Below are 20833 nucleotides of genomic sequence, written 5' to 3'. Positions count from 1 at the left end.
TTCAGCAAAAACAAAGAACGCCGTTGGAAATAAGTGCTTGCACTTTCACGGATTATCCTTGACCGCAAGGTCTAAAAGAAATACATTATACCAAACGTTGACTTCATGTTTTGGGCTAACATTAGATAGTTTTGGGCCTGCATGTGGGCAAATCAAGGTGTATCATGGTAATGTGTCTAAAACAATAATGAAAAATGAAAATATCATAACCTGCTATAATTTGGCTATGGCGATGGGCTATTTCTGCATGTACCGGAATTGAAGCGAATGTATATTGATTGAGAGTCCGGGTGGGCGTTCTACAGACGACAAATCTCATCTCTTGGCTACTCTTCAAAAGAAGGTTAGAAAATAGTTAGATTCGTCCTCCACAATGGCAACAAACCGGCTTGGATTTTTCTTTGAGAGACAGTTTCAGCGTTTATATCAGCTCAGAAATGGATGTCAATCCTGGAGACAGGTGAAGTATTGTTCTATAATTTAGTGTTCTTAAATTTATTAATTTGAAAGAGTATGTTATTGTTACATTCCTATTGCAATGAAGTCGGATTATCGGTTTCGTACTCATTGTACTTCGACATTCTATTTACTTTTGTAAATTGTCACGTATATTCTATACATGATGAAGATTATATTTAAATGGTGAGAATGTATTAGAATGGCAAGTAATTTATGAGACTTTTCGTTAAATCATAATGAATGATTTTTTATTTGCAGGATATTATTATTAACCAGTTAAATGAGTTATTTTTTATATTTTATTTAATCAGATGTTTGACTTTAAGTTGAACAAACAGTTGAAGTTCAAAATTGGCATGTAAAATGATCATTCTTGAGTTGAAGGGGTATGAAAAGTACAGTGATCATACAAGCTCAAACCTGTTACCCCAGGGTTGGTAAAATGCTTACCGGTCTTGCTCACATTATTGATTTTACCTGAAAGATTTTATACAGCAGGCTTCACACTTGTTTAATGAAAAGTCTTTTTTCAATTATATTATATACAACTTGTTTCATAGGCACTAAAACATGGACGACCATCTGCTGTCAGACGAATTTGTCAGCCGTTAGCAGTAACAGCCCCTACCCTGTCGCTCTTTGGGATTTCATGGGGAGGTAGCAAGCCAAAGGAAGGAGGTATACAACATCTTGGCTGACACATGGTTATGAATACATTGTTTTACTGGATTGTGATAAAAGTTGACTCAACTGGCCAAAATCTAGTCCTAGATTGATATTATTTTTCTAACTGGGTAGAATTCATATGTACCTAGGCATTACATGTAGATCAAGCAGGTTTTTTCTGATACACAATGTCATTATGTCACAGTGAGTAATTGAAATATGATTGGATATTAAATGAAGAAAGGACTGGGTATGACATTAACTTTTTGAGAGCTTGACCTTTGGTCCTGTAATGCACCAGTCAATTATAACCACACTCCCCCCCCCCCAGGTCCTGGGAATAGCGGGGACTCTGACTTTCGGTCCAGCCAACCCCCAGTACAATCCCTGTCCTGTGTAGACAAACTGTTGGTAAAATCCCTGCCAAAAGCTCCCGCACGCCAGGGGCATCCAAGGTGAGGCCCATTCCCCCGCTATTTTGGTAGCGAAAACGATACCACCACTGACCCTCAACACTGCAGGGCCACCTGGAATAAAAAAACACGGCCCATTTCCCCCGCTTTGCCCAGTATACCACCCAACCTGGGGGCTGCAGTTACAATTGACTGGTGCATAACGAACCCTATTCGTTAAAAACCGTTGACCAACCCGTACATGAAGGTACGCTGTAAGATCAGGAGGTAGAGTTATATGAGTTACGTGCTGACAGACCGGTATAATTATGATTTTTTTTACTCGTATTCAAAAATAAATTTACATTACGGCATTGAACCATAAGTCAATGACGAAGACAAAAGTTCATTTTACCAGTACGGCAAAGGAATTGGCCAGGCAATTTTCATTAAATAATAGTCTTTTAACTGTCTACAAAAAGACGTCAGTTTAACATAACAATTTTGCATGGTCAGTTATAGGTTTAAGAAAAGGCTTGTTAGTTAATACACTCACAGTTTAAATACCCTTTTTCTGTTTATCATTTGATACTAGAGGTAATTTGTTGTTTTGTGTAACAAAACTACACTCTTTGTTGGTGATTTTTGTTTACATGTTTTAAGTTTTTCTGAAATAAAAAGAGTTGAACTGTTTATTCAGACAATTTTGTGCTATAACTATTGCTGTATCGTATCGACAATACGTATCGCGTATCACCACCTCCATATTACGATACATATCGTATCGAAAAATTCTAAGCAAAACCCAGCCCTAGTTCTTACATTTCTCACATTGCTTTACTAGTGAGCATTTAGATGAAGAAATAAACATGCTCATCATGATTATTACGACATTTTTAGCTTGACTGTTCGAAGAATAAGGAGAGCTATACTACTCACCCTGGCGTCGGCGTCAGCGTCACACCTTGGTTAAGGTTTTGCATGTAAGCACCTTTAAGTCATTGTCTCAGTAAATCCATCATTTATTGCACTGAAACTTTGGATATGTATTTCCAACCATCTAACCTACTAAGTTAATGAAGTATGATAACACTTTTTTGAATATAATGCAAATTATTGGCCCTTATTATTTGACTAAGAAATTTTGGTTAAGGTTTTGTAATGTAAGCACACATAGGTTAATATCTCAGCAACTACTTGGTGTATTGCATTGAGACCTTATACAATGGTACTCAACCATCCAATCTACTTAAATAATCAAGTAAGATAACTCTAGTTTGCATTAAATTAAAAAATGGCCCCTTTTTTATTCTACATAGAAATTCTGGTTACGGTTTTGCATGTAACCACAATTAAGTCAATACCTCAGCGAATACATCATGTATTGCTATGAAACTTTACACACAGGCTCCCAACCATTTAACCTTCTTATTTAATTAAGTAAGATAACTCTTTCTTGTATATTACATAATTTTTGCCCCTTTATTATGCAACTTAATTCTGGTTAAGGTCTTGCATGTTAGCACGCATAGGATTATATCTCAGCAACTATGTGATGTATTGCATTGAGACTTTATACAATGGTATTCAACCACCCAACCTACTTTAATAACCAAGTTAGATAACTGTATTTTGCAAATAATGGCCCTTTATTATTAGACTTAGAAATTCTGGTCAATATTTTGCATGTAACCAAATTTATGTTAACATCTCAGCACATCATGTTTTGCATTGAAATCTAAAATGTGATCCATATATGTTTCGCCAAAACTTTCAATCCTTACACTGAAAAGCGGCGGAATAGTCGAGCGCGCTGTCTCTGTGACAGCTCTTGTTTAGTGGGTGAGTATGCAACCAAACGCCTCTCAAGATTGGTACTTAATATAGCACATTATCAACTTTTTGCAAAAGCATAATATTTTCAAAGATATTTTGTGCTTTTGATTGGTTTGAAGACATTATTTTGGCCAACTTTGACCGATTAAATCGAGCTAGCTAGCCTCCAAAATAGCTAGACTGGACCATCTATCAACTATTGAATGTCAATCCCTCAGGCCTTAATGTCAGACCACTGATGTATCAAGCAAGACTGTTAATGAGGTTAATGTTGTTTTAAGCTTGTCTTTTTTCAAGAAAAAGGTAACGGTATATTCCTCACCCCCTAGTGTTGTCAGCTTCGACATCGTTATGCAGCAACATTATCCATGGTCATAAATTAAAACCAGTTCAAGAAATTTACAAAAATCTTTGTACGCTTGTTTAATACCAGTGGTAAAATGCATATGTTAAAAAAGGCCTATAACTCTGGCTGACTTTTATAGGTCTCGTAACTGACTGAAGAAAATGGATGAGCACAGGCAGCTGCTTGCTGTGCTTTTGTTTACGACTTAAATGTACTTTACAGCCCCAGAGCCGGTGAAGGGAGAGACAGTTCAAGATCAAAAGACCATTCTTTTGGAACGGGCCGATCGTTTGTACTCTGAACACAAGATTGACGAATTATATGATCTACTTATTGAACACAAGGTACATTATAATTTAGAAATTTTTACTACGGTAATCTGATAGAAAACTTCTGTTTTTTGTCTTGTGTTGAGTAGTACATGCAGGTCTCTCGTAAGGATACCTTTAGTTTTAAGGACATGCATTTAGATTGAAGATTTTGTGTTTAAATAACATAGCGGTAAATAATTTGATGTAAATAGGAGCCTTGCTCTGCCTTGTCACTTTTTTGGAGGTTGTTTGTGCGAGACAGTCAAAGTAATCCATTGGATAATACAACCATGTGCTATTATTTTCTAATTAAGTTTAATCCCTTTATTGGCCTATTGACCAGCATCAGTATGTTTCTCTTTTACTAAAAACAGGGCTGAAATTCAGGCCCATTCGCAATCCAAAAAAGTAGTGGTAAGAATCGGTTTTCAGATTGACTATGTTCAACCCAAGTAATGGATTATTTGATAGTACAATCGGTTTTTGTCAAGATCTTAATTGTAGATTTATTCTATTACAATAAATCCTAATTCTTAACTATGCTTGAATTATGTGTATGTTTGAAGTTAACTAGTGTTGTTATTGCTTTTCGCCACACTGATAATGATAAGAAATAAACGCTTCGGAATTCATAAATGAATACAAAGGAGAAAATTGGTGGAAATTAACTAAATACAAATAACCAAAGGGAAGAAGAAAAACAACTCGCAGGCTGAATCAACCTTTGTCGCCGATTTCAAACCCAACCAATCAATTTTCGATCATAATAGATCATTGGAACATCACTATTGTAGTATAATCCCTTTATTGTGTCGCCTGAAAAGACGACATATAGGGGTTACTTTTGTCGGCGGCGGCGGCGTCGGCGGCGGCCGCATCCCATTTTCGCTTGTCCGGGGTATATCTCCTAAACTATTAGTGGTATCAACTTGAAACTTCATATGTAGATAGATCTAATTGAGGGCAAGTGCAGTGCACAAGAACTGTTACTCTTGCTTCCATATTTTTAGAGTTATTGCCCTTTGTTATTTTTCATGCTTAAAGTTTTGTCCAGGGCATATCTTGTAGAATATAAGAGTTATCAACTTGAAACTTCATATGTAGATAGATCTCATGGAGGGCAAGTGCAGTGCACAATAACAGTAACTCTTGCTTTCTTAGTTTTAAAATTATTGCCCTTTGTTAATTTTCATGCTTAAAGTTTTGTCCGGGGCATATCTTGAAGAATATAAGAGGTTTCAACTTGAAACTTCATAGCTAGATAGATCTCATTGAGGGCAAGTGCAGTGCACAATAACAGTAACTCTTGCTTTCTTAGTTTTAAAGTTATTGCCCTTTGTTAATTTTCATGCTTAAAGTTTTGTCCGGGGCATGTCTTGAAGAATATAAGAGGTATCAACTTGAAACTTCATAGCTAGATAGATCTCATTGAGGGCAAGTGCAGTGCACAATAACAGTAACTCTTGCTTTCTTAGTTTTAAAGTTATTGCCCTTTGTTAATTTTCATGCTTAAAGTTTTGTCCGGGGCATATCTTGAAGAATATAAGAGGTATCAACTTGAAACTTCATAGCTAGATAGATCTCATTGAGGGCAAGTGCAGTGCTTAAGAACCGTTACTCTTGCTGCCATATTTTTAGAGTTATTGCCCTTTGTTAATTTTCTTGCTTAGGTTTTGTCCGTGGCATATCTCGTAAACTATAGGAGGTTTCAACCTGAAACTTATTCCGTAGGTATATCTGATTGAGGGTTCAAATGCCACCTACACTTGAAAGTTAAATGGCAACATCATTGTCTATAAATGAATAAAATGCCAATCTAACAGCTATAATGTCGACAGTAAATAATTCGTCAGGCGACACATCCGACTCGCGGAGTTCTAGTTGTCCAATTGAGTTTTCAAATGACAACCAGTATCATTTTGTCAAGATCACTGTGTATATGTTTAAATTCATTCTTATTCTGGTACTTGGTTATTCTTAAAACTTTCAGGGGCTTTACCTTGTTTGAATATACAAAGGTAAATTCTCAATTTAAGGCATTTGATCACTATTCCTGCAATTTAAGGGCCCTGGCCCCATTCACAAAAGAGGTGGAAAAAACAGAGACAGAATATCTTGTAAATTGGTAGATTAAACATATTTATTTGAAACAACATCATATTAATCACTCTCGTCTGCACAATTTTATGCGAGATTGTGGTCTAGTGTTGTGGGAAATCAGAGTACCGGAAGGAAACCCACTTGTCTGACCACAAACCGAACCCAAATGTGCCCAGGCAGGGAATCATACTCACGTTGCCAAGGTGCAGAGAAGCCAGTGGGCTTAACCATTGTGCTAATTGGACAACCATTGTCGAAGTCCTATGTCTATAGATTCTGTTATTTTAAAAGCAGAGCAAAATTATTTAACCATCTTTTTTCAGCACAAATAGGGGCCTATTTTAGCCTTATTCCCAAGGCCAACATATTTTATTTCCCAAATGTATCAAGGCAATTCCCGATTTCTCTTCTGAAGATGTAAGCAAAAGGGAAAGGAAAAAAAATAATTTTGTTCTGTATTTCTTCAAGCAATCTTGTTGGAATGCCACAATCTTGTTGAATGCCACAATCTTGTTGAATGCCACGATCTTGTTGGAATGCCATAATCTTGTCAGTATGCCACATTTAGATATTTCTCAAATCAGAGGGGTCGAGAGCCCTTTCCCAAAATAGTGAGAAAAAAACAGTGCATCTTTTTATTTTAGGATTCCAGAGATGATGAGATACTGTGGCGGTTAGCTCGCGCGGCTGTCGACCAGGGGAAGCTTAGCGACAACAAAGAAATCCTACAAAAAAAATACTATGAGGCGTTTGAATTCATCAAACAAGCTCTTGAAATTAACAACCAGAATTATGCTGTTCACAAGGTGGGTCTCTTTAAAGGTGGACTTTTACTCCCAAATGAGCTGTTCCATGATTAATACAAATGTTTTTAATTACCGTAAAGGATGAATAAATATTGAAAAACAATGATTTTTATGAAGGATACAGTGTTTAATTTGAAAGAAAGGTGCAGAAAACACGGTATTTACTTATTAGACGATAGTTGGACTTGGTCACTGTAAATCTTTTAAATTATTAAATATTTGTGCGTTTTCAGCTTTTACAAACATGGTTACAATCTAGTTATTAGTAATTAATATTTTCCATAAATGAATTATTTAGTAATAAGTTAAAGGTTTATCACTCAAAATTTATGTTTGTAATACATTTGTATGTATTGATTTTAAATACGAATATCACTTTAAAAAATAAATATTCAGTGTGAAATCATTAATTGCTGAGTTTTTTTAAATGTGTTTATTAGTATGCAAGGATTCTAAATTTCAGTCAGGTTTGAGAGCTTATTATTTCAGACTATTGTACAGTAACTGTTGTATAGAGATTTTTTGATTGCAAAATTGCATCAAGAACAGTAGGAGATAAACTGAAATGAATATAAATGATGTTAAAAGCAATATGGAAACTGGTCTCAGCCCCTTACCCTCATAAATCCCTCGTACTACAACGAACTGCCAGCTATTTTTCATCATTGATGATTACAGGGTGTAAGAATTTTCCTGAGTATGACCATAAATCATGAACATTTAGAAACTGATGGGGGTATATATATAAAATTATTTGCATGAGATGAAGAAGAATTCTGCATCACAGAATGCAAAGTAAACATGGCTGTTGTAATAAACGCTTCAGAATAAAAAAATGGCTCACTTAAAACCCATATCATCATGAACAAGCTCGAATTCCTATTCTTTTGCTTGGCATAATATTTCTGAACCAGCCCTGCTATATAAATTCAGATTTTGAGCAAGCCCGGAAGACTTTACCAGTGCAGGGCATGCGGGCTTGTATTAATTTCGACCACTGTGTGCTATGTCAAGCACTTATGGCCGCTGTGTTTTTACATCATCAAACAATAGTATTTCTCTTTTCGAGTGGTACGCTATTTTAAGCCATCATGGCCGTAGTGTTTTTACATCATCAAACAATGGTATTTCTCTTTTCGAGTGGTATGCTATTTTAAGCCATCATGGCCGTAGTGTTTTTACATCATCAAACAATGGTATTTCTCTTTTCGAGTGGTATGCTATTTTAAGCCATCATGGCCGTAGTGTTTTTACATCATCAAACAATGGTATTTCTCTTTTCGAGTGGTATGCTATTTTAAGCCATCATGGCCGTAGTGTTTTTACATCATCAAACAATGGTATTTCTCTTTTTGAGTGGTATGCTATTTTAAGTCATCATGGCCGTAGTGTTTTAACATCATCAAACCATAGTATTTCTCTTTTCCAGTGGTACGCTATTTTAAGCCATCATGGCCGTAGTGTTTTTACATCATCAAACAATGGTATTTCTCTTTTCCAGTGGTATGCTATTTTAAGCCATCATGGCCGTAATGTTTTTACATCATCAAACAATGGTATTTCTCTTTTCCAGTGGTATGCTATTTCAAGCACCCATGGCTGCAGTGTTTTTACATCATCAAACAATGGTATTTCTCTTTTCCAGTGGTATGCTATTTCAAGCCATCATGGCCGTAGTGTTTTTACATCATCAAACAATGGTATTTCTCTTTTCCAGTGGTATGCTATTTCAAGCGCTCATGGCCGCTGTGTTTTTACATCATCAAACAATGGTATTTCTCTTTTCCAGTGGTATGCTATTTTAAGCGCTCATGGCCGCTGTGTTTTTACATCATCAAACAATGGTATTTCTCTTTTCCAGTGGTATGCTATTTCAAGCGCTCATGGCCGCTGTGTTTTTACATCATCAAACAATGGTATTTCTCTTTCCGAGTGGTATGCTATTTCAAGCGCTCATGGCCGCTGTGTTTTAACATCATCAAACAATGGTATTTATCTTTCCCAGTGGTACGCTATTTCAAGCCCTCATAGCTGCATTGTTTTTACATCATCAAATGATTGTGTTTCTCTTTTCCAGTGGTATGCTATTTCAAGCGATCATGGCCGCTGTGTTTTTACATCATCAAACAATGGTATTTCTCTTTCCCAGTGGTACGCTATTTCAAGCCCTCATAGCTGCATTGTTTTTACATCATCAAATGATTGTGTTTCTCTTTTCCAGTGGTATGCTATTTCAAGCGATCATGGCCGCTGTGTTTTTACATCATCAAACAATGGTATTTCTCTTTCCGAGTGGTATGCTATTTCAAGCGCTCATGGCCGCTGTGTTTTAACATCATCAAACAATGGTATTTCTCTTTTCCAGTGGTATGCTATTTCAAGCGCTCATGGCCGCTGTGTTTTAACATCATCAAACAATGGTATTTCTCTTTTCGAGTGGTACGCTATATCAAGCGCTCATGGCCGCTGTGTTTTAACATCATCAAACAATGGTATTTCTCTTTTCCAGTGGTACGCTATTTCAAGCGCTCATGGCCGCTGTGTTTTAACATCATCAAACAATGGTATTTCTCTTTTCCAGTGGTATGCTATTTCAAGCACTTATGGCCGCTGTGTTTTTACATCATCAAACAATGGTATTTCTCTTTTCCAGTGGTATGCTATTTCAAGTGCTCATGGCCGCTGTGTTTTTACATCATCAAACAATGGTATTTCTCTTTTCCAGTGGTACACTATTTCAAGCGATCATGGCCGCTGTGTTTTAACATCATCAAACAATGGTATTTCTCTTTTCCAGTGGTACGCTATTTCAAGCACTCATGGCCACAGTGTTTTTACATCATCAAACAATGGTATTTCTTTTTTCCAGTGGTATGCTATTTTACTGGACTACACTGGGGAGTTTGAGGGGAAGAAGCAGAGAATCAAGAATGCCTTCCAAGTCAAGGAACATTTTATGGTAGGTAGTGACATGTACAGGTACGATTATCTTGTTACGGAATGAAAATCAGACAATTAACATGTTTGACCTGAGTGGCCCAGAAATAGCCTAATGGATGTTAATAACTTAAAAGTGGCTTACACAAAACTTATTATAACTATGGTATGGTTTTCTAAAATCATAAAATTTCTATCTGAAATTGCCATTGTATAAATTTTTAATGAGAGAAAGTAGTTTGTTATCGCTAGTGATAATTGTTTTTTGTAAATAATTTTCGTTTAATGTCAACTGGAGGAAAACAGCCGTTTAATTTTTAGTTATTGTTTAACTTTTACTTTATCTGCCTAATCATTTCCCACTGGATTAAATATAAACGTTTAAATATGGTTTAATTTTCCCCGCCGAATCGAAGGTTTCAGGAGGTGGATATTGTTTTGGCGTTGTCTTTCATTCCGTCCGTCTGTCCGTCTTTCCGTCTGTCCGGAACCATATCTTGGTAGGCATTGATCAGAAAATGTTCAAACGTGGTAAGAATGTTCCCCTTGATCATATCTCGATCACTTTTAAAAGTGGATCACATGGGGTCAAAAACTAGGTCACTAGGTCAAATCATAGAAAAATCTTTGGAACAAACTAGAGGCATTATTCATGGTCAAATATTCATGAAACTTAATCAAAATGTTTTCCTTGATGAACTCTTGGACATATATAAAAAATATATGTCAAACAAGAACACAATAATTTGTATAAATACATAGTAAAAAGTTAACAACTTTAACCTTATTAAGTAGTCTACATGTTCATGTGCAATCTACCCACTAACTCTGTTTATATAGTTCTTTTTACCTGATTGATAATCCATGATTTACTGAAATAAATGTATTGGAAAATTGCAATACTGCCATTATATTGGACAAAAGAAAGAGTTTGTCCACTAATTGAAATAGATGCTAGTGACATTGACTACTAAACCTGTTAATTTCTAAACGTTTTTATAGTGACGAGTCAACAGTTTGTTTGAGAACAATTTTCCAATCTCCAAATAAGTGAATGCTTATGTACTGGTTATGGGGGTACGGTAAAAATCCACCCACCCTTTTGCAGAAAACCCCCCAACACTCTTGAACTTCTGTTTTTCAGAAAGCTGTGGAACTTAACCCAAAAGATGCTACTTCTATACATTCACTTGGTTACTGGTTTGTATTTTCATATATGAATCTTATCCTTACCCTTAGATATGCCTCAGTGATTTTATTTGCCAGTTATTTTTACAGTCCAATGAAAACATTCAGATTCTACTCTTTAACTTAAAGATGCACTCTTACTCCCAAATGAAATTACCACAATTAATACAATTGTTTTAATATACCCAAAAGGATGAATAAATGTCAAAAGCAATGGTTCTTATGAGGGATACTGAGTTTAATTTGAAAGAAAGGTGCAGAAAACACGGTATTTCTACCATATGAAATGATAGTAAATCAGAGTAAATCTTTTAGCATTCACTACTCATTTAATATTTTTGCATTTTCAACTAGTAAATACACAGTCATAATTTTGTTATTGGTAATATATATTTTCCAAAAGTGTTAAGTAAGTAGTTTAAGGTTTATCACTCAAAAGTTATGTTTGTTATGTATGTTGATTTTGAATAAGAGAGTCTGCTTAAGTTTGATTTAAATTCATTATTGAATAGTGATCATCAGCCCCTGATAAAGTCAACTTTAGTTGAAAATCTTCTATGTTAATGAAGAACACTTAAACAAAGAACCACTTCACTTTTACTTGGGTTTTTAAAGGCCAAGATGTTACTGAAGAGAAACCGGATGTTAAAAGTGAAAAAAGCACATTGTATCGGTCTGCAATGGACTGGAATATTATGAATTTGACAGAAATTTTTCGGAATTGTGTTAAATAGAAGTTATAGAATTCATTTGCCGAATATGTAAAGTTTGTATGTATTAATATAGTCATTTGAGTTGTAATCAAAACAAAATAAATTATTGACAGTCTTAAGCATTTAGTTCAGTGAAGGCATAGGGGTGCCCATGCTAGTCTCCATGAGGGGAAAAGGGTGCTACCAAAAAAAGATAGAGTGAAGCACCCTTCCATAACCCTTGAGCTAAATCCATAGTTATTGGTATCAAGTCAATCCTGTTTATATGTGGCAGACTTTCGAATGCAACAAGCAGGTCAACATAAATATGAAATGAGCCTGAATTTTGATTTAAAGCTGCACTCTCACAGATATACGGTTTTTACAACTTTTTTTATTTTTTGTCTTGGAAAGAGCAAATTTTTGCGTAAATATCTGCAAACCAATGATAAAAGATTGCTGACAAAAGATCAGATTGCAGATTTTTATATTTCCATTCTAAAATCAGATTTTTATATTTCCATTCGAAAATCAATGTTTTATGGCTTAAACCGTTACTAACGGTTTAAGAAAAATGCATAAAACATCAATTTTTGAACTTAAATATAAAAATCTGTGATCTATATTTTTGTCAGCAGTCTTAAATAACTGGTTTCCATGCATTTTTGCAAAAATTGGCTCGTTCCAAGACAAAAAAAGAAAAAGTTGTTAAAACGTTCATTCTGTGAGAATGCTATATATCATATGTACTATAAGACATACAGTACAGTGTATTTTTCCTGGTGACATCACAGTGTACTTTGTTTCTAAATGTTTCTAAAATGTAATCAGGTATATAAAAAAAATTTTTTTTGGAAGCATAACCAAAGATAATATAACATTTTAGTCTTTGTTTTCAGGTGTTTCACGATGGCTGACCTGAAATGGTACGAGAGGACAGTTGCCTCGGCACTGTTTGCTACCCCACCATCTTCTACCTATGATGAGGTAGGGGACATTTCTTCTTATGCTTATTGCAGATCAATTTATTCGCTCGAATGTTCAGTCGGCATTGGCATCTGGTTAAGTTTTAGGGCAGGTTGGCATTTTCACTTATAATGGCAATCATTCAATTCACTTTATAATATTTCACACAGTTGTTCAAGACCATCACATTATGAGGATTCACAACTCCATATTATCCTAAAAACAAGTTATGGCCCCTGATTGACTTAGGAACTTAGGTTTAAGTTTTAGGGCTAATTGTGTCAGGTTAAAGTTTTGTGGCAAGTTGGCATTTTTACTTGTAACTCCGATACCTTTCATTTAGTTCACTAAATACTTCACATGGTTGCTCAGGTCCATCACTCAATGAAGTTACATAACTCCATATCCCTTATATAAATTATGGCCTCTTATTGACTTAAGAAGTTAAGTTAAAGTTTTAAGGCGCATTGTGTCTGGTATAAGTTTAAGGGCAAGTTGGGATTTTCACTAATTACTTCTATGCCCTTCATTCAATTAACTGAATACTTCACACATTTGTTAAAGGCCATCACACAGCTGGGTAACGTAACTCCATATTTACTCATATAAATGAAAATTATGACACTTGATTGACTTTTTATTTTTTCATTTTATTGCTTTTGACAGGCACAAAATGTTCAACCAATGTGATTTTGTCATACAAGGGTTATGGCTCATAGCTTGATATAAAATAGTGGGAAATAATCTCATCGCATGTTCAGCTCCATAAGTATCGCATATACACACATAGGAATGTTTGCCAGCAATGGTACTTGTGCACAAGTAATTTGAAACTTGAATTGTTTTGTAAGCATGGGAAATAGTGCAATCTATGTTTGTGTGACATTTCATTTATTCTAACCAAGTTATTCCATTTTTTCTAACCAAGTTATGTCTCTTGAGGATGCTTCACAATGGCAAATGCTTCACAGTTTATTCATAACTTTACACTTTTGATAAAATTATGATGGTTATTTTAAGAACATTTTTAAAAACTACATAATGTGAATACACTGATAATGTTTGGGTTTTTAAACATGTTTTGAGATTATAAAAGTTTGCTGTTCTTATTTCAGGCTCTTCAATATTTCCTGAAAGCAGAGGAAGGTAATCTTTATACACATTTTAATTACTGTTGGTTGTTTTATTTAATAAGGTTATTTCTAGCGTTATTTTTTGTGTCTCTATCTATTTTGCAAATATTTTGGTTTTGCTTCCAAGATGAATATGGATTTATTAAATGCTTTCGGGTGATTAATAGAGATTTACAAGTGAAAGAAAATTGATATTTTACTGTTTCAAACAGTGTAAATGTTCCTTTCAAACATCAGTGTGCACAGGGCTTGGACATCATTTTAACTTTAAATTCAAATGTAAGGCGAATAATAAAAAGAAAAATTGTTCGCTTCAGTGTAAGAAAGCAATATAGTTCACCTTGTGATCATGAAAAGTGAATATTTCACTCATGGCCATGCCTTGTCACTAGTTTACAAATATACCATCTGATAGCATTTTCTGAAAAGAAGAAACATGTGATAGATATTAAAAGTGTAAAGTCTGATTTGCTTTATATAGTATTATGATAGAATTAATGATAGTATAAGATGATTCACTGATTTTTAGCTCCACTGGCCGAAGGCCATGGAGCTTATGTCGTCACAGATTGTCCGTCGTGAGTGTGTGCGTGCGTGCGTGCGTAAACTTTTACTTTAAACGACATCTCCTCTGAAACTGATAAGCGGATTTTGACAAAACTTCACAGGAATGTTCCTTTGGTGGTCCTTTACCAAAATTGCTCAAATGGTTCCGGTCCATTGCACAATATGGCCGCCAGAGCTAAAAATAGCAAAATCTTTAAACGACATCTCCTCTGAAACGGTTCGGCAGATTTTGATGAAACTTGACAGTAATGTTCCTTGGGTGGTCCTTTATTAAAATTGCTCAAATGGTTCTGGTCCATTGCACAATATGGCCGCCACAGCTAAAAATAGCAAAATCTTTAAACGACATCTCCTCTGAAACGGATAGGCAGATTTTGATGAAACTTGACAGAATTGTTCCTTGGGTGGTCCTTAACCAAAATTGCTCAAATGGTTCCGGTCCGCTGCACAACATGGCTGCCAGGGCAAAAAAATAGAAAAACCTTTAAAGAACATCTTCTCAGAAACCGATGATCAGATTTTGATGAAACTTAACAGAAATGTTCCTTTGGTGGTCCTTTACCAAAATTGCTCAAATGGTTCCGGTCCATTGCACAATATGGCCGCCAGAGCTAAAAATAGCAAAATCTTTAAACGACATCTCCTCTGAAACGGTTCGGCAGATTTTGATGAAACTTGACAGTAATGTTCCTTGGGTGGTCCTTTATTAAAATTGCTCAAATGGTTCTGGTCCATTGCACAATATGGCCGCCACAGCTAAAAATAGCAAAATCTTTAAACGACATCTCCTCTGAAACGGATAGGCAGATTTTGATGAAACTTGACAGAATTGTTCCTTGGGTGGTCCTTAACCAAAATTGCTCAAATGGTTCCGGTCCGCTGCACAACATGGCTGCCAGGGCAAAAAAATAGAAAAACCTTTAAAGAACATCTTCTCAGAAACCGATGATCAGATTTTGATGAAACTTAACAGAAATGTTCCTTGGATGGTCCTTTATCAAATTTGCTTCAATGGTTTCGATCCACTGCACAAGATGGCCCCCAGAGGTAAAAATAGAAAAACCTTTAAACGATTTCTCCTCAGAAACCGATGATCAGATTTTGATGAAACTTGACAGAAATGTTCCTTGGGTGATCATTAACCAAAATTTGTTAAATGGTTCCAGTCCACTGCACACCATGGCTGCCAGAGCTAAAAAATAAAAAAAACTTTATACGACTTGTCGTCGAAACCGATGACCTTTTTTCGATAAAACTTGACAGAAATGTTTGTTTGGTGCTCCTTTACTCAAATTGCCCAAATCATTTCGGTCCACTGCACAACATGGCAGCCAGAGCTATTAAAGTAATTTTTTTTTTTAAATAACTTCTCCTCAAAAATTGATGATTGTATTTCTATGAAACTTGACGAAAATGTTCGTTAGGTGGTCTTTGCTTGAACCTTTTGGCCAGTGGAGCACAGGCACTGATGTGCCTCTTGTTGTTGTTGTCCAATTCATTTTCAATCCTTTTTTTCACTAGTACGAGTGTCTGGTAAAAAAATCATGTACTGTTGTTTGAGAGTATGTTCTGTGAGCATGTCAATGGAATTGAACTTCATTGTTTATACCGTTTTCGACCCCATATATGTTGTATTATAAATGTGGAAAAATGCATGTTTGTTGGCAAAAAGCGGTGTTGTAAATGTGGTTTGATGGTATAAGAATTTTATGAAAAGTTTTCATGTATTGATCAAAGCTTGTGTTTTTATGTGACCTGCCAAAACTTGAAATTATGATATGTACAATTGAAGGAAAATCCTGTCAAGGCCATATAGGCAAGTTTCGAGAATAATTTAAGAAAGTGAAATATTTTCCATTCTATAATCTTATTTTTAAGTTTAAGTAACTAGTCAAACAGACATAATTTTTTTTATATGTACTTGTATTGTAGAGTCTTTGCTATGTCTGTTATATGATTTTATCCCTGGGGCTGTACCCACAAAGCATCTTAGTGAGAAATTTCATAAAGCTCTATTCCAGTAAAACACATAACCCCCGGGGGGTGATAATGTTTTAATAGTATATAGGTAAGGTAAAAAAGTAAATTCTTCGGTAGGGGGTGGCATAATTTAAAAGTGCCTTCCCCCGGGGGGTTATATGTTTACCGTAAATGGAATAGCCCTAAATGTTTTCAATTTTTTTGTAAAAATATCTCAAGTTCCCTTTTATTTTTGTTCATGGATGTTTTTCAAAGGCATACATAATATAAACAAAAAAATCAATGTTTCATATTTTGTGTGTAAATTTTCTTTTATTCAACTAAGAAAATAGCAATTTAAACTAAGTTGAGAATTTTACCTTTACTTTTAAGTTTGCTTTATGAATACAGCTGCTGATGTTTGCTTTTACAGATAGAATCCATAATTTTTACCTTATAACATAATTCACAGACTTGCCAGTTCAACATAAATTCTTTCATAACTTAATTATTGCTTCCCAAGCTATACTCTTTCTACCATTACCACTGAAATACTTATCCTCCCCTTGTTTGTAGCTGAGCCCAACTTCTACAGTATGAACCTCCTGATGTTGGGAAAGACCTATCTTAAGCTACAGGATGGTAAAATGGCGTACCAGTATTTGAGCCGCTGCAGGGACTACCCCATGAACACACCGGATGACAGAAGGGTAGGAAATATTATAGGTTTGGTTGTGAGTGTGGATGGTCCTTGAATGCGCCACTCTATTTAATCGATTCAAATCGTTTTTCAAAATTGATCAAATCGAGCACTGCCATGCATGAAATAGGCCCCAAAAAGCGGTATTTAAATGCAAAACATTTTGGAACATATGTTGGTGAAATGTTGAGACATAAAATAAATGAAAAAAATAAAAATGATTTTAAAAGAACATAGTCGATTAATGACTGAGATATAAAGACAAAAAGAGACAATATTTTTTTTTCCAAATTTTATAAAAAAAAAATTCACTACCAGGAGTACTCTCGTGCCTGCATTCGGGAACCATATCCATTGCACCATAGTAGACAGATAATTAAAATGAAGAGTCACCATGATGAGGAGGCATGACCCAGGCCTATTTTGCATAGGTCAAGGTCATCCCTAGATGTCAAAGGTCTTAGATGTTAAATATCAAAATGAGTACTGTTGTAAGGACCTGCATTGACTGAACTGTTAAACAGGCTGTATCTTTACCAACAACTATAGGATTTTTCCTAACCATTGAGGTTCAACATGCTGAGGGTAGTGTTGCATGTTCTGTGTACTGTTCAACTGGACTATATCCATTGCACCATATTAGACAGATACATGCCAAGGGTTTTTATAAATGGCCAGGGCTGGTATTCAATATGGTCCTATTTGGATCTAAGAATGATGTAGCTAATCGGATTACTTGTTATTAATAATTGACCAATAGAATGAATGAAGTCAATGATGTATGACCATAAGATTAACTTAAGTTGAATATTGAATACCATCTCAGAATTTGTGAACTTTTGAATATTAATTGTTATTGTTTTGAACAAGGCTTAACTTTTTTGTAGGGTAGTGAACATTTTTAAGAGGTGTTTTCCAAATTGTTATTATTTCTTAATTCGTAAATATCATTTTTTTGATGAAATTATTTTTATGCCCTCAAAGTATTGATATTGAATTTATACTATTGTATATCGATGAAAAAGTTTGAAAAACTACTAAGATGTTGAATGTGTGTAGTTTATAAAATGTTTTGTCATGTAGAATGTTTCATTGTTTTAATGTTACATGCAAATGTAATTCATATACCAGTAATAAAGCTATTAGTTATTCATTAATATATATTTTTTATTGTTTTGTTGTTTTCAGGCTAATGCCGAAGCCAAGCAGTTATTAGCCATGCTGACCTCAGGTGCTGGACGAAAAACAAGAGATTGATATACTAGTGGACAAATAGTTGTAATGTTGTATTAGGGACTGTAACTCCTGGTTATATTTATGTTTGTGTCCATGTTGTTTTCTGTGATTTGCTAGCAATCATGAAACTCTTTCAATATGAATTGGTAGTTTTGGCATCCATTGAAAAATGTTTCTTAATAGAAACTAAGAATTTTCTTTTAAGCTCTAATAATTTTCAAACATGTTGCACAATGGACGTTGACATTCTATTTTCAGTCACATTCAGTCACAGAAAATGGACCCATTTCTGTTGTTTTATGGTTATATCATTATGTATGTTGAAGTTCAAGGTTATTGTTATCACTTTTGCCAAAGTTTCAAGAAAATGTACACAATCATGAACACTGACGTTGAATAAGTATACAACTATCTTGATTCTAGATAAATTTAATCATGTAAGTTTTGTGAATGTAAAAGACTAAAAAAAATGTGTTTGTTTAGTATCTACTGAAATAATGAAGCAATAGTTTGGTGAAAAAATCTTGAAATTCAGACGAAATTATCTTTTGGTGCTGTTCTGATAACTATTGATTATATAGATATTAAATTGATAAATTAAAAATCATAATATGCATTTGATTTATTTCAAATCATTGAATATATATGTCACTGAAAATTTATCTTGAACCAGAATGGACTCTAATGCAGGCCTTTCACCATTATAGTGTCGCAACATGTAAATGGTAAATGTGCTTGTTTTGTAAGGGACTGAAAGGTTGCCTTTTCTTTGTACCGACAAGAAAAAATAAACTCTCAGGTACTTTTTTTTTTTTAAAATGTAGGGGGCATTGGATTTTATTTAATATCACTCATTTATTTTCATGTCTTTCCAAAAAGGTTACGTAGTCAATATTTAATTTATCAGCTTATATGAATACTGAAGATATATGTCTGATTAAACAATAGATTTTCATGGATTGCAGAAAAAATCTAAATAGTTTCATCATAATATTTTTTTATAAAAATGTACTTTCAGTACAATTCTAAAGCTTAAAATACAATTTCCAGTATAAATGATATTTAAGGAGTATAAACATGAAGATATTGAAATGTATGCAGCGGTGCCTTTGAAGATTAACATTAATTTCATTCGGCCTCATAAGACGTTGTTTTTCAGCCGACCTGTTAAATCAAGAGTCATAGGAGCTGTTTGTACTAAGAAGAAATTTTCAACTGTAATACTGCACATAGGAAAAATCCCTCCTGTAAGGAACCACTCCTATGATTTTGATGGATGTGCCTTTGTACATTGTATGGAGGGTGTTGACAAAGTTTGTGATTCAGATTGTAAGGCTATAAATATTAATTAATTAAATATATCTCCCCGCAAAAATGGGTAGACAAATTGTTTTGCTTGAATTGTCCGTCTGTCGATCTGTCACAACCAGTTCGGTTCAAGGTCAATGACTTTAAGGTCAATGGTCATATGACTATATTTCGTGTCAACTCTCTTGAACCGTTTGAGGGATTTTGAAATAACTCGCCACAAATGTTCAACATATTGAAACGATGTGCAACCAGTTTGGTTCTAGGTCAAAGTCACACTTCGAAGTCAAATGTCATATGACTATTATATTACTAGATTTCTGTCTACTCAATAGCTCTTGAACTGTTGGAAGGATTTTGAAATAACTATCCCACAAATGATAACCATATTGAAACGATGTGCAGAGCCCCTGTTCAAGACCAAAGTCACACTTGGTCAAAGTCGACACGACAACATTTCGTGTCCGCTCCATATCTCTTGAACCGCTTGAAGGATTTTTTTTATTATTTGCCACAAATGTTCACCATTTCACACCTAGAGATCAAATGTCATATGACTATATTTCGTGTGTGCTTCATATATCTGGAACTGCTTCAAGGATTTTAAGAATACTACCCACAGATATTCACCATTTTGAGACGATATTAATAACGCATGCTACAACTGGCAAAGTTCAAGGTCAAATTACCCTTTAGGTCAAAGTTCATATTACTATAATATGACCATTTATTGTGTCCGTTCCAAATCTCGTGGGCCGCTTAAAGGCCTAGTTTAAGGAATGTTTGGCATGATAATCCCCTGCTGTGCATCTCCTGCTAATTGCACTGGTGTCACAGTAGGGGCCCATTTCCTGTGTATTCGTTTATTGGCTCAGGGCCACATAGGGTCCATTTTTATAATAAAACATTCAAAACTGCACAGCAGGATACTCAGATTGGAGATCAGATAAGACAATTAGGCAATAAGATTAAGATCAATTAACAGAGGTTGTGTACAAATACACGGATTTCTTCTTTTTTGGGGGTGGGGGATGGGTGGTGGCACTTATAGGAGGCATAAACTAGGCCTTTAAATGATTTTGAAATAACCCACAAATATTCACTATATTGTAAAACATCTGGCTCTCTTTCAATCTATGTCAGGATGGCGTCTAATTAACCGATGTGGAACAAGATAAATCAACATTTCTCATTCCAATGAGTTTCATTTTATATCTTCAATATTTCAAGT

The 20833-nt window shown here is 34.9% G+C and overlaps 1 protein-coding gene across 1 annotated transcript; it reads left to right on the top strand.

The window, feature by feature from the left end:
- Positions 1–347: 347 nt before the first annotated feature.
- LOC128243542 (regulator of microtubule dynamics protein 1-like) lies at positions 348–19297 on the top strand. The gene is made up of 10 exons (XM_052961369.1): positions 348–460; positions 1020–1137; positions 3922–4043; positions 6755–6916; positions 9786–9875; positions 10998–11053; positions 12633–12720; positions 13815–13845; positions 16935–17068; positions 18247–19297. Exons 1-10 carry the CDS (start codon positions 374–376, stop codon positions 18313–18315), a joined length of 957 nt encoding a protein of 318 aa, XP_052817329.1. The 5' UTR covers positions 348–373; the 3' UTR covers positions 18316–19297.
- The last annotated feature ends 1536 nt before the right edge of the window (positions 19298–20833 follow it).

This window comes from Mya arenaria, chromosome 8, assembly GCF_026914265.1.
Source record: "Mya arenaria isolate MELC-2E11 chromosome 8, ASM2691426v1".
Lineage (NCBI taxonomy): Eukaryota > Metazoa > Mollusca > Bivalvia > Myida > Myidae > Mya > Mya arenaria.
The sequence above is the reverse complement of the archived record's forward strand: the minus strand, read 5'-3'. Positions and strand labels throughout refer to the sequence as shown.

What these genes read in the sequence shown, in the direction of transcription:
- LOC128243542 (XM_052961369.1), top strand. Translation starts at nt 374, where the DNA reads ATGGCAACAAACCGGCTTGGATTTTTCTTTGAGAGACAGTTTCAGCGT. An exon ending in ATACATTCACTTGGTTACTG is followed by an intron (nt 11,054 to 12,632) that starts GTTTGTATTTTC and finishes CTTTGTTTTCAG; the next exon opens with GTGTTTCACGATGGCTGACC. An exon ending in TTTCCTGAAAGCAGAGGAAG is followed by an intron (nt 13,846 to 16,934) that starts GTAATCTTTATA and finishes CCTTGTTTGTAG; the next exon opens with CTGAGCCCAACTTCTACAGT.